The sequence below is a fragment of the Odontesthes bonariensis genome, chromosome 21, assembly GCF_027942865.1.
Source record: "Odontesthes bonariensis isolate fOdoBon6 chromosome 21, fOdoBon6.hap1, whole genome shotgun sequence".
Lineage (NCBI taxonomy): Eukaryota > Metazoa > Chordata > Actinopteri > Atheriniformes > Atherinopsidae > Odontesthes > Odontesthes bonariensis.
Genome location: NC_134526.1, coordinates 13024861 through 13042874, shown reverse-complemented (window position 1 = coordinate 13042874; position 18014 = coordinate 13024861). Strand labels below are relative to the sequence as shown.

General features: G+C 40.8%; 4 protein-coding genes across 4 annotated transcripts; 2 read left to right on the top strand and 2 right to left on the bottom strand.

Moving 5' to 3' along the window:
• Nucleotides 1–84: 84 nt before the first annotated feature.
• On the bottom strand, nucleotides 85–3674 carry vac14 (vac14 homolog (S. cerevisiae)). The gene has a single exon (XM_075454350.1). It carries the CDS (start codon nucleotides 3129–3131, stop codon nucleotides 759–761), a length of 2373 nt encoding a protein of 790 aa, XP_075310465.1. The 5' UTR covers nucleotides 3132–3674; the 3' UTR covers nucleotides 85–758.
• On the top strand, nucleotides 2874–5586 carry LOC142371642 (uncharacterized). Its single transcript, XM_075454354.1, has 4 exons — nucleotides 2874–3762; nucleotides 3874–3992; nucleotides 4282–4387; nucleotides 4489–5586. The coding sequence occupies exons 1-4, from the start codon at nucleotides 3483–3485 to the stop codon at nucleotides 5319–5321; spliced, it is 1338 nt and encodes a 445-aa protein (XP_075310469.1). The 5' UTR covers nucleotides 2874–3482; the 3' UTR covers nucleotides 5322–5586.
• On the bottom strand, nucleotides 5585–13996 carry LOC142371896 (uncharacterized). The gene is made up of 9 exons (XM_075454636.1): nucleotides 13548–13996; nucleotides 13353–13446; nucleotides 13145–13247; nucleotides 12179–12856; nucleotides 9011–9054; nucleotides 7904–8210; nucleotides 7549–7685; nucleotides 7344–7446; nucleotides 5585–7261 (listed from the first exon to the last, which is right to left on the bottom strand). The coding sequence occupies exons 1-9, from the start codon at nucleotides 13844–13846 to the stop codon at nucleotides 6570–6572; spliced, it is 2457 nt and encodes an 818-aa protein (XP_075310751.1). The 5' UTR covers nucleotides 13847–13996; the 3' UTR covers nucleotides 5585–6569.
• A 199-nt stretch (nucleotides 13997–14195) lies between these two features.
• pgls (6-phosphogluconolactonase) lies at nucleotides 14196–17785 on the top strand. The gene is made up of 6 exons (XM_075454356.1): nucleotides 14196–14336; nucleotides 14664–14949; nucleotides 15486–15593; nucleotides 15673–15774; nucleotides 16840–16980; nucleotides 17312–17785. Exons 2-6 carry the CDS (start codon nucleotides 14686–14688, stop codon nucleotides 17456–17458), a joined length of 762 nt encoding a protein of 253 aa, XP_075310471.1. The 5' UTR covers nucleotides 14196–14336; nucleotides 14664–14685; the 3' UTR covers nucleotides 17459–17785.
• The last annotated feature ends 229 nt before the right edge of the window (nucleotides 17786–18014 follow it).

The window sequence follows — 18014 nt, the reverse complement described above, 5'->3', positions numbered from 1 at the left end:
AACACCAAAAGAAAGTGATAAATTGGGTCAAATGCATTGTTCTAATGACCTGCGTGTTGTTTAATGTATAATCATAGGGAAAGGTTTTTAATCACACAGTCTACTTTATTGATTTTCAGGCAGGAATGACAGAAGTGAATGGTAGATCTGTACAAACTTATATATATATATATATATATATATATATATTTATATAAGGAGCAAGAAATGAGAGAAACATAACTGAAAGCTAGTCTAAAGTAAAACTCCTGGTTTTTAACATGGACAAATCCAGAATTTAGGCCACAGTTCAGTGAACCACAGTTTAAAATCTCAATTGAGCTCAGTCAACACACAACATGTGAGATTTCTTTTCCATCGGGCATAAGATTAAGGCAAACCTGAACACATGCTTACACTGCTGCTTAAGAGGATACGCTATGAAAACGGCTGGCGTGGAAATTAAAGGAAAAAGTAAGTATTTCTTTCCATATACATTTTCCATCTCAGATTTACATGATGGGGGAAGACATTAACCTGCCTCTTAACAGTGAAGATTAATAAATGATTTTTTTTCCCATAACAAGTTCAGTGTTACACATCACAAGTAAGAGGCATTGACAATATACAACCCAGTGTTTTTCTAACAAATTAATCATATGTACGTAATACTTTTTGGCATCACTAACATCTAATAATTTTGTCATTACAAGTATATTAATATTCCCATCCTTTACTTAACTCGCCAACAGACGTCACTATGGAACAATACATCAACTTCACAATAGCTTTCTGTCAGGGTGATCAGAGGCACGTCCAGTGCGCTGGTGTCGCACCTCCAGGTGTTTGCTCTGCACACGGTCAAAATGCTGGAGCAGCTCGTTGTAATCCACGTGAGTGTGAGAAGCACGCTTGGAGGGCACTTGCTGTTTAGAGTCCATGTACTTAGATTCGTCCAGAGTCCTCATAAGCTCTGGGTTGGGGACACACCTCAAGCGATGGGAGAGCAGCTGGAAGGCCTGGCTCTGTGGCAGCAGCATCAGCAGACCATACAGTGCCTTAATCAGGTGTGGGTTGTTCTCTACATCTAGGAGCTGCAGACGCAGGTAGGTGAAAATAGGGCTTTCAATGAGCTGCACAAGCTTGTCAACCTCCATCAGAAAGTCGACTGTCACCTCCAGATTCCCAAACTTCTGGATGAGATCATAGGCGTGCTTGTAGTTCTGTGTGAGGAAACAAAGTGACACAGTAGCCACAGGGTTGTGGCACCAGGAACGATACAGGCAGCAAAACAAAGCACAGCTTTCCTGAGTATGCAGGTCTTTTAGCTGGTTGCGCAACTGGAAAAGCTCAGCGGAAGTTAGCAAGATGGTGTTTAGGGTCTGAACCATAGTGGAGGCAAATTTAAGGTCCTCTTCCTTCAGCAAGATGTCGGCCATAGAGTGAAAGATGTTCTCTGCATGAAGCAACAGACACAGCTGTCTGATGATAAAAGCTCCTCTGTTCTCCAGAAGTTTCCTCTCCAGACTGAAACGCTTCAGCAAATTAATCATGAACTTGTAGAAGTACGAGTTCATACTGGGAGTGGAGGGGGAGGCGTCCACAGCTTTGGAGCCTGTGCTGGGTTGCTGTCCTGGCTTGGGACCCTCTGGCACCCCGAGCACCAATTTGTTATCAGTGTTGTCGCAAGAGGATGCTTGGTCCGTTTGGCCAGCAGGAGATGATGCTATCTCAGCTAACACCTCTAGATCTTTCAGTATCACCTCATCAGACTCATCAGACAGTGTTTTAAGCAGAATGGGGAAAAGGCGGTCCGTGTGGCGGAACATTTTGCGTGGTGTCTTGATATAGAGGTGATAAAGCCATTTGAGCACAGCTATGCGGGTCATCATGCCAGTGGAGGAATCATGGAGGTGCCGGTCAAGCACTTGAACAATACCGTCCAGATCTAGATTCACCTGAGGCCTCTCAGCACTCGCTGGAGTGAAGAAACTGATATTGCTGAAACCAACAGATTCTTGTGATGCATTCAGCATATCATTTCCGTCTCCCTCCATTTTGGGCTGGCCCTCTCCTGTGGACGGTGACCCCGTGCTTCCACTTCTTTCCTCTTCAGTTTCTTCATCATCCTCAGGAGTCACCAGTTTCATCAGACTGTTATTGCAGGCACTTGCTGCTTCTTTTGTATTCTTCTTTCTGTCGTCATAAGAAAGGCAAGGCAGCACCGCAGTTAGGATGCCAGAGGAATAGGGGAGCACCACTCTACCTGCGAGCTGGATGAACTCCCTCATCCACGTCATAGCTGTCAGTTGAATCAGATCATTTGTGAGTTTGGTTTCATCTGCAACTTGGCAGTGGATGACCAGGATGTTGGCCATCTCAGCAAATTTCACACTGGAGGGTGTCTTCTTAATCTCCTTCAGAAACTCTCCCAGCACCACCTCACATGTCCGACGGATCTCCTTGCCGTTGTCACCCAGAATTTGGAAGAGCCCATCCAGGAACTCTGGGAGATAGTCTAACAAGTTAATGTCTGGCACAGACTCCAGAACATGAATCCAAGAAATTATAAACTGTCTGGCATACTGATTATTTGAGTAGATTCTCTCCCTCAGCAGGGGAACAAATGCCACCAAGTCAAACGTGTTGCTTTCTGTAACTATGTCTTTCAGCAGTCTGTCCAGTAGTTCAGATCCACTTTTCACATTAGGGTCTGGATCTGCTGCAAGCTTACTAAGACCATCAAAAAGCAGGTTGAAGTGGGGCAATACAGCTCCCCTAGCCACTTTCACTATGTTATAGAGGGCCTCACAAGCATAATAGCGCAATCGGCTGTCTGAGTCATTGAAGCACGTGAGTACAGGCTCAATAAGTTCCTTCAGATACAGACCCGAGTCCTTTCCGAGGGCAATGGAGCAAGCTGCCAGTCCAATGAGACCCCCCTTCCGACTGTGGGGGTGTTGGGAGAGAGCAAACTCCGAGGCCAAGATCTGGATCACATGTCGAATTTGAGTAGAGTTGTTCTGAGCCACAAACTCCCGCACCAGCTTCTCTATTTCCAGAGCTGCGACTTTTCTCTTCTCATACAGTTTATCATTCAGAGCCCTGACAATGTTGGGCGTCAGAGGCGAAAAGTCTTTCTCGGTGTTCATATTCGCGGTTGTCCCGGTTCACGTCCACTGAAATCTGATCTGATATGATGCGCGAGAAAGCGGTTTGCATATATATCGATGTACTGGAGAAAAAGACGCCAATTTCTGCTCTAATTTGCTAACTAGGAAGCTCTCTGATACAACTCAGCTGACCAACAACATCCGCCGGAAATACGTCATCCTTGCAACTTTTATTTGGGTCCCACTTTACGAGCACCGTTACCTCAAATGAGCTTCATTAGCTGTCTGTTCCGCAACTGAATGTTTTCATTTTACAGTAGCTAACAGTTTCTCTTTTGAATTTTTGTTTCTCAGGGTTGGTGAGAAGCCTTTCTGTTGCCACTGTCAGCCATGGCGACCTGTGTTTCTTTTCACTCACAGCTCTCGTCCATCATGGAGACGATGGTGAAGTCTGCCCTGTCTCAGGTCTGCAAACTGGTGGATGAGGACTCGGCTGAGCTGCGGCTGGAGCTCTCCCGGCTTCTGTTTGCGAACTCAGCCCTGGCAGAAAAAGTAAATAGCCTCGAGTGTGAGCTGGCGATAACAAGAAGCGACGCCCCCAAATTGTGTAAATGTTATCGCAGCGTAGGTGTACAAACTGTCTGCTACAGAGACGAGGAGGCCCTCGATGGTACTGCAGTTTCACAGTAACAGCAGCTCAGATGTGGTGAACAGAAATGAGCAGACTCGCCTCTGCATTTACTGTATTTGGCTTTAATGTTTTTTTTTTTTTTTTTCTCAGTGGCTGGGCCTCCCACCATTGACGGGATTTTTGGAAAAGACTGGTGTATGAATCTGTGGAAAGACAGGGATCCATACAGTCTGCAGAGATGCCCAGACTTAGCCCAGTCACCAGATAAGGTGAATGCAAGTTACACACGAGTATTCAGCACTTGTTATCTTGTGTATGTACTTTACATTAAACTAGTTTTGGAGTAATCTCAAGATTACATCAAAACCATAAAATTGTCATCTGAAAAGGTCTAAAGGCTCATCGTAATGCCCATATGCTGTCAAACCACAGGTTCTAACTTGGTCAAGATCGATGAATTAATGGCCGTCCGCCAAATTTTCAGGCTAACTTACAACTGATAAAGCACTGTTGTCCAGAACACATTATAACGTTTAGATAATTTTTCTGCGTTAACAGTCTGTCGAGGCACTTTCTGAGCAAGTCGCTGTGGCTGCTGTCAAAGAGGAGGAGTATGTACAGGACGCTGCCACTTGCAGCCAGCAGGAAGCACTCAGCACTGAAGGTAAGGGAGGGGAGAAGAACTGACATGGCAGGGGCACACGGTGCAGGTTTACCATCCTTAGCTGTTTTCTGAGTGTTTGACCCATTGCCTTTGTACACCAGAACACGAGGAAAGCACAGCTGAGGAACAGGAGCAGCTATCAGCGGATAACTCCATTGATGACAGCACTTGCAGCCTGTCATTTAATCAGAGTGAAGAGCAGGTTGTGTCCGCAGATGGCATTGAAGATCCAACTGTGCAGTTGATGTCTGTCGATGTTACAGAAGAGGCCTTCAGCACTCATATAATTCCAATTGAAGAGGATGAGGATGATGATGATGTCCAGTTTGTTCAAGCAAGCCAGCAGGACCCAGCTATGAATGCTGAAGTTGGGCCCAGTCTATACAAGCAGCTGACTTTACCCATAGACAGCACCTTAAACTCCAATACTCTTGATAAAGATTCACATGGTGACTTAAATATGCTTAATGCAGAAACGTCCAGAGTTCCCAACACGGGCAAGTTTACTTGTCAAATATGTTACAGGGCATTCTTTCACAAGGGCACTCTGACACACCACATGAAATCCCACAAGTCAAACTTCTGCAGCATTTGTAAGCAACGTTTCCCTCACAGGAACAAGCTAAAATCTCACACTTGTGTGCCTCCAGTTCGGAGAATCAGCAAGTCATGTCAGATATGCGGGAAGACCTTTGCTAACCCATCAGCTCTAAGGATTCACTACGTTGTCCACACAGGAGAGAAACCGCACAGGTGCACCTTATGTGGAAAGGAGTTTACCCAAAAAGGCAATCTGAAATGTCACTTGCGCATTCACACTGGCGACAGACCTTTCCACTGTGTTAAATGTGGGAAGACTTTTACGCAAAAGGTGAACCTCAACCATCATTTAATGGCACACTTAAACCGCGAGGTTGTTGTAGAGAAAACGTGATGTCGGAAACAGCTTAAAAACTTGACGGCAAAAACTGGCCAGTGATCAGTTGTAGTGGACGATCAGTAGCTTCATGTAGTTTCATGTACCACTTCTAACTTTAGTGTAAAGGTAGTTCATGTCATGTTTTTAATTATTTCAAGTCAGTAGTTTTGTGCTTAAAAAGTCCAAAGTGTGAAACAAGAATTTTTTTGTAACTTGTTTTTATTTTAGCACTTGAATGTTTTTCAGTGTTCCGTCTTTGCAATAAACAGTCATGAATGTTCATGTTGGGATTTGAATTTTATTTAATATTTCTCCTTTTATTGTACGAACACTCCTTTGTCTCATGAAATTCAAGGTGCAAGAATCCTACCCACAGTCTTTATGTATTCATCTTGAACAATTTGGAACAAAGCACATCTGACAGCAGAGAAGCATCCACAGCAAAGATCGCTGCCCTAAACAGGAATAATTCCCTCAGCTGCTCTGTTCAGGTTAATCATCACAGGCAAATTTTGAACTAATTCATACATATTAAACAGTACATGGCAAGAAAAAAAAGGATTTTAAAAGATAAATGAGACGTACTGCATGTTGAAAACAAACATTCTATATACAATAATGATGCAACCATTAAATATATTTATTTAAAAGGTAACATCAGACAACAATGGTTTCTGGACACGTCAACATAACAGTTCTGTTCTTCAAGGCCTCCACACTCAGTTTAATGCCATTTAAAGAAATGAGGCATGGCATAAGAGGAATGGAAAGCAGTGGTGATACCTGGGCAATAAAGCAAACAGAGTTGTTTTCACTTTGTTGCAAAGAGGTAGTTTCAAAGATGTATGATACAAACGTGCAAACCATGGAGCAGCTGCCCAGAGTAATTATTTTGGCATTTTTCTGGGACAGGTCTACTATGGCTTGAGATATGAAATATATACACATGCACGGATGACACAGAGGTTAAGTTTTCATTTTTCCCCACAGTTCTACTTTAGTATTTATATCTATTGTAAGCTGAGGGGATGGTAAAATTTTCATGTAAAGCCTAATCCAGTCAACTGAATCCTACTTGATCAAATGAACCATAAGAGAAAATACATATTCACTAATGTCTTTTGGCTGCTGCGACATATGTCTCTCTGCGATGAAGCTGAAAACATATACAGCAACACTGTTAACCACATGGACAACACAATTTGCTTGTTTTTGCTAATAGTTCAGCACTTTAAATCAACATTTTTCATCCATGTTAAAGGTTTACATAGACATACTGGCACATGTCGGGCCACTCTGAACAGTACTGACTCCAGCACTATCAAACACTTCTGGTTTGACCAGCCAGTTGAAACACTGGTGGTGATTTAAACCATACTTATATGCATAACATTTACCACAATCCACACAGCTGTAAGGTTTTTCACCAGTGTGTGTTCGAAGATGTATGTTCAGAGAGCTTTTCTGGGAAAAGCTTTTGCCACAGTCTTGACAGCTGTATGGCTTTTCCCCTGAGTGCACCCGCTGGTGCAATTTCAGATATGTCTTTTGTGCAAAACGCTTCCCACACACAGAACAGCTGAACGGCTTTTCACCAGAGTGTCGCCTTATGTGGACTTTTAAACTGCTCAAATAGTTGAACGTTTTTCCACAGAATAAACACTCAAACCTCTTTGTTGGCTTCATCGGTTTTGGCTGGATGCTAAGTTCTTTGGTTGCATTAGTGTGAATGCTGTTTGTGTAGTCCAAGTGCTCCACGGAGGCTGACGGGTTTGTGTTTTCAGCCAGAGTGCTCATTGTTGCATCATCTATCAACCTGTCCATAATTGTTGGCTGCGTACGTTGTTGTATTTGACTTTCAGACGTCATTGGGAAGTTATTTAACTCCCCTGAGTGAAGCTGCAGTTCATCGACAGATCTATGAAGCATACTGTCCTCCTCAAACATCCCAACAACTGTAAAATGAGAAGAATGCAGTTAAATCACAGGCAGCATCCCGGATTACAAAGATCTGGGTTTGTTTTATTCCTTACTTACTTTTTCTATTATCAGTTTGCCTCATGTGTTGACCAATAGGATCATCATATGTCTCTTCCTTGACAAAGATGAGATCGGGGTCCCTTCCCATCAAGTCAATTGCCTATAAACAAAACAAGATAAAAACCTGTGAACTGATGAAGTGATTATTCACTCAGGCCGTTTTACAGTGGAATTGGAAAAGCAACAACTCCACACATCTGACCTGGGCACCCATATTGTTTATAACAGGAGTCTCAGCTAGCTCTCCTCTTTGAGGGGGCAGCTTGTCTTCTCTCCACAGATCCATGCACCAGTCCTTCCCGAATACTCCATCGATGGCTGGTGCAGAATGGTGCTCATCTGAAAGAGAAAGATGATGCATATCTGGGCCCTTTTTAAATATTTTTTAGCAGTAAACGCAACTGAAACATAACTTAAACCTGCCATTAACACAAGAAATAATTCAGTTGAGGAGGTTGTAGACTCTTCAACCAGCCTTCCAATGAACCCGTCACATTATGCTGTGAAAATGCCTTTGGGGGTGGTATCTTGGTGGACCCCCAGTCCAGCTTTCTGACCTGCGGGCTGCCTGCGGCTGACGTTGTTGCTGACATGTGCAGGGTAGCTATGTGCCTCCCTCGCTGCTCTCAGCTGGACCTCCAAAGAGTAACACCTCTTCTTTAACGCTTCATTCTCCGTTTTGTGCAGCGATATCTCGGTGTGAAGGACGGAGGAGCATTCATCAGCAAGGTTTCCGATTTCAACCAAAGCCACCTTTGTTAGTTTCTCCAGGATCGCGGCCAACTGTGTCCGAAAACTCCGGTTTGCAGTGTCGCACATCATATCGTCAGAGAAGCTCAATATTTCGTAATTTTGGCACGATTTCTACCGTAGCAACGTTGCTCCTTAAATAAAATGTGTAATACAGCTGTGCCGCAAGGGGTTATGGGAAATCTGTATGCTCGCGCACCACCGTTTATGACGAGCACACAAGGGCCACATAATGTATGATTAGATCATGACTTCTCAACGAGAGAAAACTTGAAAATGTCTCATGCCAATTCGAATGACTTCTAGGGACAAAATGCAAAGTTTAATAATATATTTATATCAATAAGAAGTTTCAAATAACTATTTCATGTATTATATTCAGCTGATGGCTATCTAATTTGTTGTGAACAAATAAAGAAGGCGCAATATTAAATAAATACGTGGATCTGTTTTTACAATACTGTCTCAGTTGCTTGAGTTGAAAATCATCTAATTTGGTGAAATAAACAGAACTGTGAGACTAGTTTGTTCCTCACACGCTATTAACAGGTTTTTTCTTAATAATAAGTATGTAGAAATAACTCATAGTATGACTATTGCAAAAGTCTGGGTTTCTTTGCTCAAGCTTACGGTGGATGGACAATAATCGTATCTCTTAAAAAATTATATTAAAAAAATGTAATCTTCCCATATCACAAAGTAGATGGCATGTAAAATTACTGACATCTAGTGGTAATCATGGGGATCTACAGTTAATTTCGAGAAGCTACTTGTGTATATTTACATGTATACAGTTTAGATTTTTTTATATAGCAAAAATAATATCTTTAAGTTGTGAATAGTTATTGGTATTGGGCCCGAATTATTTTTTTGTAAGCTCTAAATATAATGCGTTAAAACACAAGTAATCAGACCCAAGTCAAGAATGGCTTGTTCAAAGACAGCAGACTCCCAAACCCTGTATATATATCCCATAATTGTGAGAATGCATTAAGCATTCTCACATTTAAATTCCTGTTTCCCTTTTTTATTATTATTATAATAATAATAATAACTAATACTACAGTAATAGTGTAACAACACTGTAATAACACTGTAATAACTAATACTACAGTAATAGTGTAGACTGTAATAACTAATAATACAGTAATAGTGTAATAACACTGTAATAACTAATACTACAGTAATAGTGTACTAATACTAATAGTGTAACAACACTGTAATAACTAATACTACAGTAATAGTGTACTAATACTAATAGTGTAACAACACTGTAATAACACTGTAATAACTAATACTACAGTAATACTGTACTAATACTACAGTAATAGTGTAATAACGCTGTAATAACACTGTAATAACTAATATTAACTATTAAGTAACTACTAACTATTAGTACACTATTACTGTAGTATTAGTTATTACAGTGTTATTACACTATTACTGTAGTATTAGTTATTACAGTGTTATTACACTATTACTGTAGTATTAGTTATTACACTATTACTGTAGCATTAGTTATTACAGTGTTATTACACTATTACTGTAGCATTAGTTATTACAGTGTTATTACACTATTACTGTAGTATTAGTTATTACAGTGTTATTACACTATTACTGTAGTATTCGTACACTATCACTGTGGTATTAGTTATTACAGTGTTATTACAATATTAATGTAGTATTAGTTATTACAGTGTTATTACAATATTACTGTAGTATTAGTTATTACAGTGTTACTACACTATTACTGTAGTATTAGTACACCATTACGTAGTACTGTTTACTGTAGTTATTACTGTAGTTATTACAGTGTTATTATAGTGTTATTACACTAATACTGTATTATTAGTACACTATTACTGTAGTATTAGTTATTGCAGTCTACACTATTACTGTAGTATTAGTACACTATTACTGTAGAATAAGTACACTATTACTGTAGTATTAGTTATTACAGTCTACACTATTACTGTAGTATTAGTACAGTATTACTGTAGTATTAGTACACTATTACTGTAGTGCTGTAGTATTACTGTAGTTATTACAGTGTTATTACACTATTATTACTGTATTATTAGTACACTATTACTGTAGTATTAGTTATTACAGTCTACACTATTACTGTAGTATTAGTACACTATTACTGTAGAATAAGTACACTATTACTGTAGTATTAGTTATTACAGTCTACACTATTACTGTAGTATTAGTACAGTATTACTGTAGTATTAGTTATTACAGTGCTATTGCACTATTACTGTAGTATTAGTTGTTAGTGTTATTATACTATTACTGTTGTATTAGTTATTAAAGTCTACACTATTACTGTAGTATAAGTACACTATTACTGTAGTATTAGTTATTACAGTCTACACTATAACTGTAGTATTAGTACACTATTACTGTAGTATAAGTACACTATTACTGTAGAATTAGTACAGTATTACCGTAGTATTGGTTATTACGGTGTTATTACAGTGTTATTACACTATTAGTAGGTAGTACTAATTAGTAACTAATAACTAACTAATATTAATACTACAGCAATAGTGAACTAATACTACAGTAATAGTGTAGACTGTAATAACTAATACTACAGTAATAGTGTAATAACACTGTAATAACTAATACTACAGTAATAGTGTAGACTGTAATAACTAATACTACAGTAATAGTGTACTAATACTACAGTAAGAGTGTAGACTGTAATAACTAATATTACAGTAATAGTGTAATAACACTGTAATAACTAATACTACAGTAATAGTGTACTAATACTACAGTAATAGTGTACTCATTTTCAGGTAAGGCTTTAAAAAAAACTTAATTAATCTCACCTTACAATAAAAGCAAATCTGAAGAAAAAAACAGGTGGAAATTACACAGTATATGGTTTTGCATTGGATGGAAGTACATCCCAATCCAAATTCAAATGTTAAGGCACTATTTGTTCCATAACAAATTTGTGAGCTACATATTCTGTGTGCACTGATGTAGCCTGATTAACATAGACTTTCAAATCTCTTCGAGATTCTGGTCTGACCAAGACCATAACGAATACGATTCGAAATGGCCTGGTCAACCCGCCTCCCTCGGGTTGCTACTGGTTGTGGCCAGAAAAGGCTGTGCCTAAGCTTAAGCCAATCACACCACTCTTTCCTCTGACGTATGATTTAGCTACCAGCGGGGCTAACTGGTAGATTAAACTCTTACCAAAGCCAGTAGGGAGCAAGGCGAAAACGTCTTTCCTGTCAAGAAATGATTCAAGGGCTGTTCTTTGCTCGATTTTTAACGAGAATCTCCCGTCGAACACTTTCATTACAGCATCTACAGCAGTGTCAAAAGCTTGACGCTACTCCATGTTGATATTGAATGAAGCGCTTCCGTGTACAATCCATGGGTTGAGTGGCAGTTCAACCACGTCACTACCTTGAACACGCCTCTACCCTGGGCCGTTGGCGCTGCTCAAAGTTGATTGCTTCCCGACAAAGTGGGTGGAGTTCCCATTTTTTCGGGAACTCGAATCCACCTGAATGAGCAGTTTGCCTGAGTAAGTGTAGCAGAGCCGAAGGTGTTGCGTCACTGCGAGGGCGGAGCCTGGGTAGCACTGATGTGCCCCCATACCTAAATGGATGCTGGATTTTGAATAGGGAGCTGATGACAATTCAAATGGCCTTTCTGAAGTTTGGTTTGTTCGTTTCTTTAGCATTACATAACTTCCCTTTCTCCTTCTCATCCATTTTTTTTTTTTTTTTTAAAGAGGATGTTTTATTGATTAGCTGCTATTTAGTCCTTATGTCAAAAGAAGCACTATTTTGCCACTCTATGAAAGAAGCGTATATTTGTGAATATACAACGTCAGTTTGTTGGGAAATGGCTGAAACTTTGACAAAATAAAGATATGCAGTGAGGAACACATGCACCATCAGATATTTTCTTTGTATTTTGGGAATTTAAACAGTAAAAGCAGGTGACACGCATTCAGGTCTGGAGCAAACATATCTTTATTTTCCACAAAACATTTGAACCAAACAGCTGGAGAAGTAAAATTTGGTACCAGTTGGTGTTTTAAGAGGTACCATTTATGAATGTTCCACTAAATGCTGGTGCAGTGGGTTCACCACCATAAATGTTCAAACTAGGATCTAGATGCACTGCGAGGTGTTTTTTCAAATTGCAATTCTTTGTAAAACCTTTGCCACAGTTAATGCAAACAAAAGGTTTTTCTCCCGTGTGTGTGCGCTGATGCATATCGAGAGTGCATTTCTGAATGAAGCCCTTTCCACAAATAGGACAGCGATATGGCTTTTCCCCAGTGTGTGTGCGCTGGTGTGTGTACAGATGCCCTTTTTGGGCATATCGCTTTCCACAAAGTGTGCATCTGAACGGCTTCTCTCCTGTGTGACTTCTCTGGTGTATTTCAAGCTGACTAAAGCATCTGAAACTCTTGCCGCACTGCAAACAACCAAACCTCTTTGTAGCTGAGTTCCTAAAACTGTGAAGCTTCATATTCCTGAGTACGTGTAAGCTTTGGGAGGCAACATTTTGAGCCACACTTTTCCCATCCTCTAGATTTGTGTGTGCAGGTGCTACTTGTGGATTCCAGAGTGTTCCCCCCTTCCCCGGTTCAGCAAGAGACTGCTGGGTGCTCAGAGTCACAAAGTTATCAGCGAAGAGGGGCTGCTGGTGTTCTGCAATTGGTTTGGGATGCTGCATCAAATCTGGACTCGTCTGGTTGTCTGTGATTGCTTCCCGCCCTGTTAACAGCAGATAAGCTTGTTAAAATTAGGGAAAATATTTGGTCCCGATTATCCTGATCATGGCCACAAGGGACATTCATAAGTAACTGGAGTTTGGATACTTACAAAAGGATTATTTCAAAGTACAATTCTGATAAGCATGAAGGTAATGTAGTATAAAATAAAGAAAAACACACTTCTGGACACTCAAGGTTTATTTGATGATACAGAAACAATATTGTGACTCCTAAAGCTTTGTAGATAAGTTTTGCACAACCAAACTTAATCACAAACTACAACACTCACTGTTTTCACTTGTCCTGTCTTGGCCAGTGTCTTCATTGATCACCTCTGGTGGCTCCTCCTTCACCTCAACCGGCTCGGATTGCTTTTTATGTGGATTTAGGAGCTGGTGAGGGGGGAAAAGCACATATCAGCGGCACTTGTTACAAATACAGGACACAGAATATGATAATGATATTATAACAAAACTACATGATGACTAGAGATTTACGTCAGTTGCAGAGTGGTTTTCCGCTTGAGGTAAACTGCTTATCTCAGTAGAGGAACTAATGCTTTCCCACAGGGTTTCACTAGGATGCTGTGCACTTAGGGAGGGTGAAGACAACAGAAGTCATGATGGAGATTAAGGAAATGATGCCAGCACGTCACAGACATCACATCTACACACAAGAATCAACATGCCTACCTTTTTATGACAGGTCTTGTCCTGTCAGGCGCTAAAAATACTTCGTTTTCTGCAGAGTGCCTCCTTTCAGAGCACACTGCTGCTGCGTCCTGCCTGCCCCCCTGTGCCATATACAGCAACTTCTCCATCAGCTTCAGTTTCTCTGTGAGGGAGACTATTTCATTTCGTCCCCTAGTTATCTCTATTTTCAGCATCTTCGATTCAATTTCTACCAGTTTACTTATTTCCATCACAGCTGTTTTGGACAACGCATCCATGATGGAGACGAGCTGAGTCTGGAAACAAAAGGCTGTTGTCATGTTTCTTTGGTCTATGACACACGAGATGCACGCAGATGAACTGACACAGCCAGGATGGCTTTTTTAATGGTAACTGTGAAATATAGTTACCCTGGAATGCACGAGACGGGCTGTGCCTGCATGCCTATGAAATACGCGTCAACGTCTCTCCTAAACTCACTTGGTTGAAATAGGAACAGTATCGCCATCTACCGGCGGGGCGGAAGCATCGCAATAGTACAAAAATTATAACCATAAACAGGGAACTGTATTTTTCACGTATATTCTTCTCTCGACATCAGCAGAAATCGATGTTGCGTGGAAGTCGCCTAACCTCTGTTTGTCACTGCTGTATCCAGGGACTGCATTGACCACAATGCAGCGAGGCAGTGCACAAATTGTGATTGGTTGGTGAAACGCCGTCTCAGGAAGTGGTGCGTCGAATTAAATGCGCCCATATTTCCGACTGAAAATCTGCATGACTATCTGCTGTTGAGATTCACTGTACAAGGTAAAGGGACTTTGCTATTTTCCCAAATGAAGTATCAAGTCCAACGTAGCAGTTCAAAATATTAAGAAACACCTCCGGAGATCCTGTTGCGGTTAGCACCAGAGAGTCTATTAGCACTCTCCAGTCCCCTCTTTTTTCTTTCAATGAACCTGTCTGATAACACGAGTAATCTATGAAGTTTAGTCAAAATTGTGAAAGAACATATTTAAATGGTTTGGTTTATTAGATGACTTAACGAGGAGGGGTTGCAGCCATATCATGACTTGCAATACTGCTCTGTGACTAACTTCCTTACATTTTGCAATTTTCTCTCTTCTTCCTTGTCAGTCCCTGTCATAACACTGCTCTCATGGCTGGAAGAAGAGTCGTGGTTTTTCCCTCTTCGGCAGAGCTGGGTCCTGTGTTGGCCCAGGTAGTAACCTCACGAGCTGAGAAGGCCATCTCCTCTCACGGCAGGTTCACACTGGGCCTCTCTGGAGGAAGCCTCGTTTCTATGCTCAGCAAAGAGCTGCCGGCCCTGCCAGAACTGGACTGCAGCAAGTGGGTGGTTGGCTTCTGCGACGAGCGACTGGTTTCCTTTGATGATCCAGAGAGCACCTATGGACTCTATAAGGTACCGCATGCACTGGTGTTTATCTGTCTGCATTGTGCATACATACATATATGTTAGATACGATTCTTTAATTGGCTCAAGAACATACCGGAGTAATTCAAGTGAAAATGAAGTCTTTATTGATGGCAACAAATGAAGTATTTTAGCGCTGGACTCGGTATGACAGAACTCTCGCAGGAATCCGTCACACTAGAGTCCCCATTTCCGGTAACATTTTGTATTTATATGTCTCATTGTTTCACACGTTGGCTCCCATTGATCAAATATGATTGGATATGAGTAGGTTCTTCGTCACAAGCCAAATAATGTCTCTGAGTAACCCAAATAATGTGTGGGTGCTTTTCGCACCTGGTTTCTCAGGGTTCCCTGTTTTGTCTGGGTCAGTCTCAGTTAAGGTCATGTCTCGTGTCCATCCTGGATCACTTTAGGTCATGGAGAATATAGTCATAATGTCTAAGAACAAAGCCAATTTTTACACATACATGCTGATATTCTGTTATATTTGGATGAAATGTAAAAGTTTTCCTCTTTTCCAGAATCAGTTGTTTTCCAAGATAAACATTCCTGAAAGTGGGATCTTAACCATTGATTCCTCTTTGCCAGTGGACGAGTGTGCTGAGGATTATAGCCGCAAACTGAAAGAGGTGCAGATCAATCGCAAGTTTTCAAATGAGTCTATTTGGAGGTTCATAGTGTATTAAATTGCTACTTTTAAAATCACAGACATTCCCTGGTGACAAATTCCCCATGTTTGATCTGTTACTGCTGGGTATGGGACCTGATGGACACACCTGTTCCCTTTTTCCAGACCACCCTCTCCTGGAGGTGAGGATTGCCCCTTAGTACATTTGTCTGTTCTACAATTGTATGTCCTTATGTTGGCTTATTGAAAACTTCTGAAAAGCAATGAGTGCTAACACACCATTAGAGCTTTGATGAGAACAGATGTTTCACATTTTTACAGAAAGTATCATTTCATGCCTGGATATCAAATCATGTTCAGTATTTTATAAATGTTTCTTAAAGGGATAGTTCACCTCTTTTGACATGAAGCTGTATGACATCCCATATTAGCAACATCATTTATGAACATTGACTTACCCCCTGCTGCATCCTGTGAGCCGAGTTCCAGCCTCGTTTTAGTGTTGGCGAAGGTAGTCCGGCTAGTTGGCTGGGGCTTAAAAAATAAAGCGTCTTGCTTCTCAAAACAATATGCGTTCAAAAGGGTAATACATTTGCATCACAAAATCGTCCATCCAGAAAAAGTCAGACCTCACATCGCTTGGCGCTATTTCTCTCTCCCTTCGTATCACTACGGGCTGTGTAAACTGTGCAGACCGAAGAGCAGACCGAGCAGTCCCCTGCTTCCGTGCAGGAAACACCGTAACAGGTGCGGCTATCGCTAGGTGGCTGAACGCATTTATATCAAGGGAGGCAAAAATAGCACCAAGCGATGTGAGGTCTGACTTTTTCTGGATGGACGATTTTGTGATGCAAATGTATTACTCTTTTACATCCATATTGTTTTGAGAAGCAAGACGCTTTATTTTTTAAGCCCAAGCCAACTAGCCGGACTACCTTCGTCAACGCCAAAACAAGATAGCTGAGTCTGGAACTCAGCTACCAGGACGCAGCGGGGGGTAAGTCAATGTTCATAAATGATATTGCTAATATGGGATGTCATACAGCTTCATGTCAAAAGAGGCGAACTATCCCTTTAATTTGCCACTGGAAGTTAACTTTGAGGGTTTGGAAGCGAAGCATTCTGCAACTCTGCTCATTTGCCTTTTGTAGAATATATTTGAGAGTTATAGTTTTTGATTATGGTTCTCATATTGACACTTTTTTTGCAATGCGATAAAAGATTTGTTTTCCATGTCCCAAATACAGGAAACTCAGAAGATCGTGGCTCCTATCAGCGATTCCCCCAAACCGCCACCACAGCGTGTAACTATGACTTTTCCAGTGGTAAACTCCGCACGCTGTGTGGCTTTCGTATCAACAGGAGGAAGCAAAGCTCCTGTTTTGAAGGTAATAATGGAAAGTTGTCATCAAGCACATGCATTTCAAAGCCATATTTTTCAAACTGAACATTGTGTTTTTCCCTAAGACAAGGTTAAACATTTATTAGGACCATAAACTCATTAGAAACACGTTGAGAAGGTCCTTTCCTTATGGACTTCAATGCAAACAGATTTCTTTTTATGCACAATTATTGTATTTAGTTAGAGGACTGAGAACAATGTAAGGACATATGAACCATGATTTTTTTTTGGCCAATAGCATATCGGAAATGCAGCTCAAACTACTGAGTTGTGTAGTAATGCTGTTGTATTGTAACATGGTGCACACTGTTTTGCAGGAAGTACTGGAGGGTAGAGAAGGTACAGCATTTCCTGCAGCTCGTGTTGCACCAACCAAGGGTGAACTGTTGTGGCTCATAGATGACCCTGCAGCAGCTTCTTTGACTATCCAGGTAGAGAGGCCAGGGCCAGGGGCCAAACTGTAGGGCTCTGACTAATAAAGGCAGAAAGCCAACACTGTGTGGTGCAGAACATTCCTACATGTGTGATATTATGAATTGTGACACGGAGAAGAAGAAAAACATCCCACCTTTGTATTGTAGCACTTACTGGATGTCTGAGTGGGTGTGCTGTGCGTGGGGAGTGGGCTGTGAGTTCAAAGGTAATATTGATGATGCGATCTGTTAATTTTTCTCTACAGAACTGTGCAGAGAAATAAAACATTAGAAGGTAATAATTATTTAGTTGTGCAAGTGGCTAAATGTGTAAATTATAGATGTGCACAATCACAATGAATAAAGTTTTCAGTCAAGTGGGAAGCAAAGTCTATTGTTCTTACTTTATTTTCTGTGTTAAGAGATGGTTCCAAAAGATCTTACCGGAAATTCCTTGTTTTTTGAACTAGTTTCGCATTATATTGCAGCCTAAATTAGTTGCTGAAAGTCGTTTATGTTCCCGCTTTTCATTTGAGTGTGTGTTTGCACATATTTGAAAACAAAATCACTCACATTTGATTGTGGAAATTTAGCTTTACTTTGGAAT